Genomic DNA, 11,286 nt, shown 5'->3' with positions numbered 1-11,286 from the left:
CAACAGAAAAAAAAGGAGTACTGTCACTTTAAAAGCGCTGATCGTGGTCCCCACCGCCGATCACCACGGACTGCGGAGTACGCCTTAAATATATACAGATAGAGTGTGCAGGGATATGCCCGCAGAGACCCCAGTACTTTACCACCTTCAGAAAAAAAACCTCCTGAAACGGTCTGTGCAACAGGAAAGTGAGAGTCACAGGATATGACATCAGCCTGGTATGTGAAAGGTCACGCTGCCTGTGTAGCTCCACAGGGATACTCAAAAATGGCTGCCAATGCAAATCAATGGGAAGCACAAGGAAAATGGCTGCCCCATACAATTCAGTGGGAAAAATATGTCACATTGCCCACACAAAAGATGGTGGCGCCCACTGCGCACCATGCGGTCAGGGACCCGCAATATAAAGGCCACAAGGGATTTACAACCAGACCCAGCAGGAAAAGATACCATTTCCACCCCACCTCCCAGGATGCCAGGTGCGCCAGCTATAGCGCCCCCCCCCAAGGAGCGGGAGAGGGGGACAGGGCACAGGGCGGGTATCCTGACAGGCCAGGGGGATCTTTTAGGAAGTCCAGGTCCTATTATCCCCAGGAGAGGGCCCACCTCCCCCCAAGACCACCAAGGGTCAAGGGGGGCTGCATTTACTCACCATACCATGGACCGGGTGGGCTCCGCTCCGGGCAGACCACCTCCCACCCGGAGTGGGGGTGCTGCCAGCCACTCGCAGGCTTATCCTCATCCAAAAAGGGGCTCCGTTGTGGCGAGGCCTAGTGCAGGACTATAACCTGCTCACGCACGTAGGCCAGGCTGGGAGACCTTAATGATCTCGATTATCTAGTGCAAAACCTCAGCCGGCATTGCTTGTAGATCACCAGGAGGATTACCCTGAACACTAACCAGCAAATTGAACAAAGATAAATAAAACAAAATATTCTTAAAAGAATAAAAAAACTAAAACTGAAGTCCCAGGAGGAATCCTAGGTCCTACTCCTTCCCTAGGCAGAAACAAACTGTTTTGCTGTCGCAGGGTGTGAGGCGTTATGCCTATAGGGACAGCCCTGTGGGCTAGGTGCATTGCTTTTTTTCCTGTCTAGTACTACTCCTGCAGGGGGCAGCATAACCCAAGGGTCTAAGAAGTATAAGAGCTGCGTCTGTCAATGGACGATAGAGAAATATGTATTTAATATTTTTTTAAAACAGGAGTTTGGCAACTTTGTCATGTCTTAATAAAACTGTACATAACATTGCAACTACTTACTGAATCCAGGTGGATTGTACCACATTGTTTACAGGACAAACTGGGCTTTCATTTGGCAGTGAATGGTAACGGATACCACCTGGTACAAAATAGTAAAAAAAAAAATAGATTTTTTGTCTTCCCGTAAAATCCTTTTTTTCTTTCGTTCACTGACGGACACAGCTCCATGTTTTCTTAGACCCTTGGGCTTATGCTGCTCTCTCTATAGGAGTAGGACTAGACGGAAACAATTTTGGCTTTGCCCCTGAGGCAGTCCCAGGGGGTATACCTTCACTTCCTGCTATAGGACTTCAGTTTGTAAAAAGCAGTGTCAGAAGAATACATAACTTCACTGATGTGTCCTTCAGTGAACCTCAGAGAAAATAATTTTACGGTAAGACAAAAATCCAGTTTCTTCTTTCGTTCACTGACCCTTGCGATGTCCCAAAGCACTATTAACATGAGGGGAGGAAAAAACACAGCAATACATATAATTATGTATAGGTATACCCTAATCACTAATCCCACGGGCAATGAATCAAGTATAAGTAGCGCAGACAGTACAAAATTGTGCATCATCAAGAAAACAAAGTCCATGAAATATTCACACAATTGGATAATCAATGCTTTCAATCAAACGTCCATCCCTGGATCCGTAAACAGGGTTCAATAGGGTATCAGTATCCAGCAATAGTCCACCACACCAAGGAGCGGTCACCACTGTGAGTCGGGATCACCCTTTAACTATACCTCCACCGTTGTGAACATACAGGGGAAATGGCAACTCACCAAAAAGATTGGCCCTCCTACTCTCATAGGACAGGCAAAGAAACTTGTGTGTAAAACCTCTCCTACGATCGGCTTCCGCTGCGGATTTTAATGCCTCCTTTAGTGGTGTGCGTCTCTTGTTCTCACAATGCACCAGCCGTCCAGCAAGCATATGGTGAAACAAAAAAGTAGCCGCACTAGCGTAATATTGCTAAACACCAGTAATCCTTTATTCCCACGAACCCAAAATACAATGCACTCACAATATATAAATGCATTTTCATCAATGCATAAGCACCCAGGGTAACGTAGTGGGCAATGGTGGTCCAGCTCACCCTCTCCACGCTGGTGTCCCGGACCTCCGGAGCCTCCGCTCGTGTCCCCTGTGTACTTCCGGTCGCCACAAGGTTCACGCCCTGACGCGTTTCGTCATTTCCGACTTCTTCGAAGGGCGTGAACCTCACGGCGCGGCGCCCGGATAAATAGAGAGACAATTGCTGACAGTGCTGACGTCTATCGGATGTTACACCCCTTTATGCTAATCTAGCCATTATGCGGCCAAGAGGACTTCCGCCAGTACTATACTCCTGAAAGGTCTTGCAACCTTCCGACCCTGCCCACACTAAGGTCCTTTTTACATAGTGATACTTGCAAACAGCCGCAATGATTACAAAGGGACTGTATTTAATCAAATAGGCATTGGTAACCTCGTGAATTCCAAAGTACTAAGCACACTGTCAGCAACTCTCTACTGATGTCCATCAATAACAAATTCATAATACAATGAGTAAATATGATTTAGACTCATAATGTATGCTTTGACATATCGTGCTTGCTAAAAATGCACAATACATCATAAAATCATGACACCCAATACACTTGGTAATAAACCTCATGCATTGAAAATTAAAATGTAAAAATATGTTAAAAACAAAGGTACTCTAAATACCCCAATGTAAACATATACACGAATGGCCTAATACTCAGATGTATTAATGTAAAGCCGACATGCATATTAAAATACAATCTATAAAATCCTGAATATATACAAATTCCAATCAATAAGATCAATAAGAAGGATAAAAATGAATGAGAACGGTTAAAAAAGGTTTAAAAATGGAAGGATAAAAAGACAAGGATATATGGATATAAATATGAATATAAATATAAACTGACCTCAAATAAATAAATGACTATTAAATATAAATGGATATGGATATATACATACACATCCCACAGGCTTCTCAACATTATAGTGTTCATCACGAGTCACTTATGAAACAGTTGAGGTCCAAATCGATGTTTAATCCTTTGGGGACAAGGGCCTGGGTGAGATATATCCACTTGGTTTCACATTTAGATAGCTCTCTCACCCAGTTGGCCCCCCTCCAAGAGGGGGTAACCCTTTCCACACCCCAAAATTGAAGACCACTAGGGTCCTGATTATGGAACCTCCTGAAATGCTCGGGAACACTATGGTACTTAAAACCATTAATAATGTTGGTGATATGTTCTCCCACCCGTTTTTTGACAGTCCGTTTGGTTCTACCAATATATATAAGGTTACAGGGACACATAAGGGCGTATACCACATGGGTGGTATCACAAGTAATCAAGTTTTGAATTTTAAAATGTTTCCCTATTGCAGGGACCTCAAACTCAACTCTTCTCTTTAAATTAGATTTTGTGAAGGAACATGCCCTGCACCGCCCACATGTGTGAAAACCCTTTCTATTTGGAAAGAAGGTTAGATTCGGAGGATCTAAAACTTTCCTAACTACCCTATCCCCAAAATTAGGGGCCTTACGGTATATAAAGGATGGGTTGGGCGGTAATACTGGACCCAATACCCGATCTTTCTGCAGCATAGGCCAGTGTTTTTTAAAAATCGCCTCCACATTTTTATAATCACTCGAGAAGTCAGACAGAAAGCTCCACTCCTTCGAGTTGTCCACAGATCTATCTTTAGTTTTTAAAACTTCTGACCTTGGTAGATCAAGAGTTTTCTTAATCTCTTGATCCAGGGACTCCTCCTCATAACCTTTTTGTAAAAACCTGTCTCTTATTACTGCAGATAGTGTTACAAAATCTTCGTCAAATGTACAATTCCGTTACATATAATTACCAACAAGGGCTAAACATAGCAAATCAGGTAAAACAGGAGATCAACCAGAAACAACTGGAGCTCACCACCAAGAAAAAATACACCCTCCAGAGACGGGAGCCTCTGCAACCGCAGCCTGCAAAACTTTGCGGCCAACGTCACATCCGAAGATGCAAGTACATCTGCCTTAAAAAAAACTTTGTAAATTTGTGTACAGACAACCACATAGCTGCCTTGCACACCTGAGGATGAAAGGCCCAGGAGACACTGAGCGCCCTCGTAGAATCCACCTTGACAGGGAAAGGAGGAACGTGAGTCACAGCAAATGCAGCCTGCCCCTTTACGAGGACCATCTTGGTGGTGTATCCCCATCCGGGGAGGGTGAAGATTCATGTAGGAGCTGGCGCAGCGACCCCTGCTTATCTACCTGAACAAACAGCCCTGTCTTATTCATCTTCTATATACAATTACATACTGGCTTGATTGACTGGTTGTGTATTCAACATATCTTAGATGCATAATCCTATATGGATAAAGCTCCATATTGTTGCCTATTGCCTCTGACTTGCTCCTGGCCATTTTTACTTCACCCTCCTCGTTAGCATCACACTCTGGCTTTACGTCTGTTTACATGTCTACACTGATATACAGAGCATTTCACTACTAGCTCCAGATGAAGCTATTTAAGCGAAACATGTCGAGCAAATTGGCTCTATGAATTCTATGTATATCCAATACAACATCGATCTCGTTGGACGGCAGCCTCACACACCTGTCACCCTTTATGCGATCTTCTTGTTGTGATGTATTCAATAACTACTGCAATTATCAATATTTTTGCTTGTTTATTTGTACATTGCATATTGTTAATCAGCTACATTGATTACATTTACTAAAAACACCTTCTTTGAGGCGCAATGTTCACATTTTGATGTAATTTTAGTTGTGATTTAATAAAATTGTAATTATTCAGTGCCTTCAAAGTCCATGCTTCTCCAACCAATCCATTTTCTCATCCGTAAGAACAAACAAAGAATTGGATTTCCGAATGGACTCAGTCACAGCCAGGTACACCCGAACTGCCCGGACTACATCCAGGGAATGTAGCGCAATTTCTTTAGGATATTTCGGCTTAGGACATAAGGATGACAACACAATAACTTCATTCAAATAAAACCCCGAGACAACCTTAGGAAGGAACGCCTAATAGGGTCGTAACACCACTTTGTCCCTGTGAACCACCAAGTAAGGTGACTGACAGGACAACGCAGCCAACTCTGACACCCTACGTGCAGACGTAATAGGGACCCAAAAGGCCAACTATTGTGACAGAGTGAGCAAAGGAAGTTCACAAATGTTTTCAAAAGGAGGTTTTTTAAGTACCGACAGTACCAAATTGAGATCCCGTGTAGGTACCAGGGATTGCACGAGTTGCCAGATGCCGAACTCCCTACACAAAAGTGTAAACCAAGGACTTCGTCGGCAATGGCTTTTGGAAAAATATGGCCAAAGCGGAAATCTGGCCTTTGATGGTGCTCAGAACCAAACGTTGATCTAAACCTAGGAGAGGTCCACATCGGAGGTCCCCCCTGACGGAGACACAGCTGATGAAACACCTCCAGGTGAACAGATCATTCTCCCTGATCCAATGTCTGCTGACTGAGATAGTCCGCTTGCCAATTCTTCACTCCCAGAATGTGCACAGCAGAGAGGTCTGGACCATATAGTTCTGCCCACCTCAAGGTGCCGGCTACTTCTTGGGCCACCAGGGCACTCCTTGTGCCCCCTTAATGATTGACATATGCCACCGCTGTAGCATTGTCCGATTGTATCCTCACCGGGCATCCCTGCAGACCTGTCCTTTGAGACAGGCAAAGCCTGATCGCCGAAATCTCCAGGATGTTGATCGGCAGACTGGACTCCTCTCGAGTCCAAATACCTTGAGCCGAGTATACTCCCAAAACACCTCCACACTTGGACAGACTGGCATCCGTGGAAATCACTGTCCAATACAGGGGAAGAAAAGACTTTCCCAGGCAAAGCACCAGGGAGCGGAGCCACCATATCAGAGACCCTCTCGTACCCCGACGCAACAGGATAAGATCATACAGCAGCTGCGGATCATTGTTCCTTTTGACAAGAATCTCTCTTTGCAGAGGTCTGGTATGGAACTGAGCAAACGGAACCACCTCAAAGGTGGAGATCATCAGACCCAGCACATGCATGCAAGTCCTGAGCGATGACAACCGACGCTTGGACAACAGGAGACAAATCTCATCCTGCAACTTCAGCAGTTTTGCCTGTGGAAGAAACACCTGGACTGATACTGGATCCAGCATCAGACCCAAGTAGTCCAGCTTGGTGGACAGAGTCAAAGCTGATTTTTGAAAATTCAGTGTTCATCCAAACTCCTGTAGAGTTTGCACAGTAATGTCCAAGTCTACTTCTAGAACCGAAAAAGACTCTACACACAGAATCAGATCATCCAGGTAACCTAGTACCGCGATCCCCTTCTGCCGAAGCAAGGCCAACACTGGGGTCACAATTTTTGTGGACACCCGAGGAACTGAAGTGAGATCAAAAAGAAACGCCACAAATCTATAGTACTCCTCGCCCACGGCATAACCAAGAAAATGCTGGTGCCCAACATATATTGGAATATGATGGTAAGTGTCCTTGAGATCGATAGAAGCCAAATGATCCCCTTGATGAAGGAAAGCCACTACCGTGCGAATGGTTTAGAGCCTTGAGGTCCAAGATTGGGCAGACTTTGCCTTCCTTCCTGGGAACGGTTAACAGATTTGAATAAAAACCTTGAAAACGTTCTGACTCCGGAACCGGCACAATGACTCCTTGTGCTAACAGGTCCTGCAGTGCCCCGTAAGGCCCTGCAACCAATCGTGAGACAGGCGTAAATTGGAAGGAAATAAACTTGCTGGAGGCAAGGACCGAAACTCAATCATGTAGCCGAACCGAATCAAGTCTTGGACCCATTTGTCCAGAATGAGCAAGTTCCACGGGTCCGGAAAAAGCGAAGACGTTCCCCTACTCCAGATACGGGTGAGGGAGCCCCTTCTGGCTTGGAAAGGCTTGTCTGCAGAACGTAGGGAATTTGAGTGGAAGGGCTGGAGATGGTAAGTGTAGTAATGAAAGGTATAGAAAAGAGTATATAAAATTTCAACATTTATTGATTTATATTAAAATTCAACAAAATACAAAAAAAAACATATTTAGACTTTAAAATAACATTCCATATACATATCCTGATAGGGATAATACATTAGGGGTTCATGAAGCAGGGGAGTGTATCCTCCAACATGTTTCAGAATTTTTGTTCATCTAATTCCTTCTTCAGGGAAGTTTATATACACATAACCGTGCATTCACCACCTGTGTATCCCTAAAGGGAGTATGGAGCAAAAAGCGTCCTTTTAGTTGTCTCCTCACAGAAGATATACTGCAAAGGTGGCTGTTTGTATGGCAAAGGATACCTTATATTCATGCAGTCTGACTGTGCAGCTCTGTAGTTTGAATGTGCAACAAGTATATGGACTTGAGAGAATACAAGTACCTCCACACGTTGTCAGGGTATTGATGTTAATACCGGCGGTTCACTGAAATCCCCAATGGCCATATGCACATTGTGTTCACGAGGAGCACATAGGGCGGATGAGTCCACACCTTGTCAAAAATCCTATGTGAAATGCAGATAACCGATCTCTCTGTGGTGACCCAAAGACTGGGAGCAAAAAAGGAATGAAGGAACCAGAGAGACTGTTCCTAAAAGAGGTTGCATAAAGGGATGCTCACAACTGCTACATTTCAAAATTGATAAACTTTATTGAAAAACAGGGCATAGTGTGACATGTAAAAACATGCCCCAATCAGTCAGGTCATGATATACATAAACGGATCAGATGCAGTGAAAGCACACGCGAGACAGCATATAAAAACATCACAATGACAGATACACACACTACTGGCCACACCACCCACTGGGATGTAAAATGGCACAGCTACAGCGGTCCACAGTATATAGCCAAAATCGGGCCCTGTAATACTGTTAGTGACCGCTGGAGGAGTGCCGGCATGCCACATCCAGCCTTTGATAGATAAGGGATAACTTCAATTAGTACATCGGCATTCCATACCACTTAGTGGAGTCTGTAATCGTACATATATAATATAATTTTGTCACTAACCGACTGAATAAACTAATACTCAGACAAAGGGAAAGCCCCACAGTGTATCAATATAACCCAAGAATCAAGTCGGGCAGTGACCGATATGCAATCAAGAGGTAGGTCTCTATGTGGACAAACAAAGTCCCTCCAAGTGGTTAATGGACCTTCTATAGTAATCCCATAGCAGCAGGGGATAGTATGAGGTGGGAGGAAGGTGAATAAAACAGCAAATCGTCTACCATTCTCCAAATCATGAAGAGTCAGGGAGTGACTGAGCTATAGTTGATGACGTCAAAAGTAGCAAGTCGAGCAACCAGACATCAAAGACATCCAGGGGCAGATGAAATGGACCTTGTGAAGTCATGGAATCATCTATAATATACTTGAAGAAATGGAGAGGTCATAGGGAGAGACGATGTGTACAGAAAGACAGCGCAGGCTCACAGCCGGTTGGACTCACACGGTTAGCGGAAGTCCGGCCGCACTCATTGTACAGCATAAGCTATAGATACAACTAGAGTGCTTACCGCATTACCGGAGTCCCCACGCTGCACGTAGATATCCGGTGGTCACGGCCTTTTCTCCATCCCTTATTGCTCCGTCTGAGAATCCTCTTCCAAGCGGTTTCCAAATGATTCACTTCCGGGTCCATGCACGAAGCATATAGCTAAACAGAGTTGCAATGTCCAATTGCCTCCTGGTGGTGGTTACAGTCATCACCTCCGCTGCACTCACAAGTAGAGGCATCTACCTCAAAGCGTTAGAACAACTTGGTGCGGCTCCGGCCAGTAAGAAATTCCCATCGGTGCGTGGCCAGCAGTGTGTGACGTCAACGCGTTTCGCGTGCGTGACGCACGCTTCTTCAGGATGTGAGCATCCCTTTATGCAACCTCTGTTAGGAACAGTCTCTCTGGTTCCTTCATTACTTTTTTGCTACCAACCACTGTCCACCCACAAAGTGGGCGACATTACCCAAAAGCCAGGTTACCAAGCTGGCCCCACCCCACCACCGCAGCCTAAACAATCACTCTTTACAATCCTGCACTGCAAAATGCAATTACCAATATATTTACTAAAACCATACCTCCCAAATTTCTGAAATTATAAAGAGGGACACCCTTTTACACAGTAAGTAGAAAAGGACACATCCCTGGTTACAGGGACCTCAAAGATATAATATGCAGAAAATAATAAGCTAAACAACACAAGTGCTTTTTTCTTAGCTCAACTTTTCCACAATAATGGCCCTCCAAAATAACAAATGCAGTAATCTAGAGGCTGGATAAAAAGTTTAGTGCAGCATAACACCTTTGGCAGTAAAATTGTACATTTTGTATAGAGATGTATACATCAAACCAAAACGAGGGTCAACTGACATTGCATGAGAGACAGAGAGATTTGGACGCAATGAAGGTTGGGCTCTATGCCAAACACTGCTAAATCTCTGAAGAAACTCTTTAGTTCACAACAGAGAAAAATGAAGTCATTAATAATGAGTATACAGGAAATCAGCATTTCAATCAATTCACATTTTATGGTAACTTTACCATGAACCGAAAATCATTAATTGTAGACAAAACGGTTCCCTTTTTATTTAGAAGGTGTCAGGGATGTCGTGGCAGAGCCTGACGTGTAGAGGAATGTCTCACAGGATGATGAGCCTGGAACTATGTGCGATCCCAGGACGGGGATGCTGACAGGATATCTTAGCAGGACCCAGGTTCACCAGAGGCGCGGAGTCTAAGTGCTAGCTGGTATTCACCAGGGCCCCTGATGGTGGGGATGGATTTGGCTGTGTGCTAACACCAGGTCGTGGTCCTCCGGATTCCCCAGGTCCAGGTTCAATAGCCGGTAGTGCATAAGCAGATTAGGATGAGGCAGAAGAGTAGTCCAGACAAGCCGAGGTCAGGGCAGGCAGCAGGTAATCAAGGTCGAAGGCAAGCCGGGTCAGATGATCAGGAACAGCAGGTAATTTCAGGTACAGGAGCCAGGAGAGCTGAAGATCACACAGCAAGGATTCAGTGTGACCACTCCCCTTAAATAGGACGTTTGGCGCCAATTATGATAGGTAGCCTCAAACTATTTCATGGTAGCCTCGGGCTGTTCCATGGTAGCCGCGAACTCTTCCAGGGTAGCCTCAAACTCTTCCAGGGTAGCCTCAAACTCTTCCAGGGTAGCCTCAAACTCTTCCAGGGTAGCCTCAAACTCTTCCAGGGTAGCCTCAAACTATTTCAGGGTAGCCTCAAACTCTTCCAGGGTAGCCTCAAACTATTTCATGGTAGCCTCAAACTATTTCAGGGTAGCCTCAAACTATTTCAGGGTAGCCTCGGGCTCTTCCAGGGTAGCCTCAAACTCTTCCAGGGTAGCCTCAAACTCTTCCAGGGTAGCCTCAAACTCTTCCAGGGTAGCCTCAAACTCTTCCAGGGTAGCCTCAAACTCTTCCAGGGTAGCCTCAAACTCTTCCAGGGTAGCCTCAAACTATTTCATGGTAGCCTCAAACTATTTCAGGGTAGCCTCAAACTCTTCCAGGGTAGCCTCAAACTCTTCCAGGGTAGCCTCAAACTCTTCCAGGGTAGCCTCAAACTCTTCCAGGGTAGCCTCGGGCTCTTCCATGGTAGCCTCGGGCTCTTCCATGGTAGCCTCGGGCTCTTCCATGGTAGCCTCAAACTCTTCCAGGGTAGCCTCAAACTCTTCCAGGGTAGCCTCAAACTCTTCCAGGGTAGCCTCAAACTCTTCCAGGGTAGCCTCAAACTATTTCATGGTAGCCTCTGGCTCTTCCAGGGTAGCCTCAAACTATTCCAGGGTAGCCTCAAACTATTTCATGGTAGCCTCTGGCTCTTCCAGGGTAGCCTCAAACTCTTCCAGGGTAGCCTCAAACTCTTCCAGGGTAGCCTCAAACTCTTCCAGGGTAGCCTCAAACTCTTCCACGGTAGCCTCAAACTATTCCGTGGTAGCCTCAAACTATTCCAGGCACCTCTGCGTACGCGCAT

General features: G+C 45.2%; 1 protein-coding gene across 1 annotated transcript; it reads right to left on the bottom strand.

Annotated features, from left to right (window-relative positions):
- Positions 1-3,270: 3,270 nt before the first annotated feature.
- Positions 3,271-10,951, bottom strand: LOC309569866 (uncharacterized protein; the record flags this gene model as incomplete). Its single annotated transcript, XM_082275857.1, has 3 exons — positions 3,271-4,076; positions 9,381-9,391; positions 10,881-10,951. 3 exons carry the CDS (start codon positions 10,949-10,951, stop codon positions 3,271-3,273), a joined length of 888 nt encoding a protein of 295 aa, XP_082131983.1.
- Between the last annotated feature and the right edge of the window lie 335 nt (positions 10,952-11,286).

Source organism: Pelophylax lessonae (genome assembly GCF_965119305.1).
Source record: "Pelophylax lessonae genome assembly, chromosome: 13".
NCBI lineage: Eukaryota > Metazoa > Chordata > Amphibia > Anura > Ranidae > Pelophylax > Pelophylax lessonae.
The sequence above is the reverse complement of the archived record's forward strand: the minus strand, read 5'-3'. Positions and strand labels throughout refer to the sequence as shown.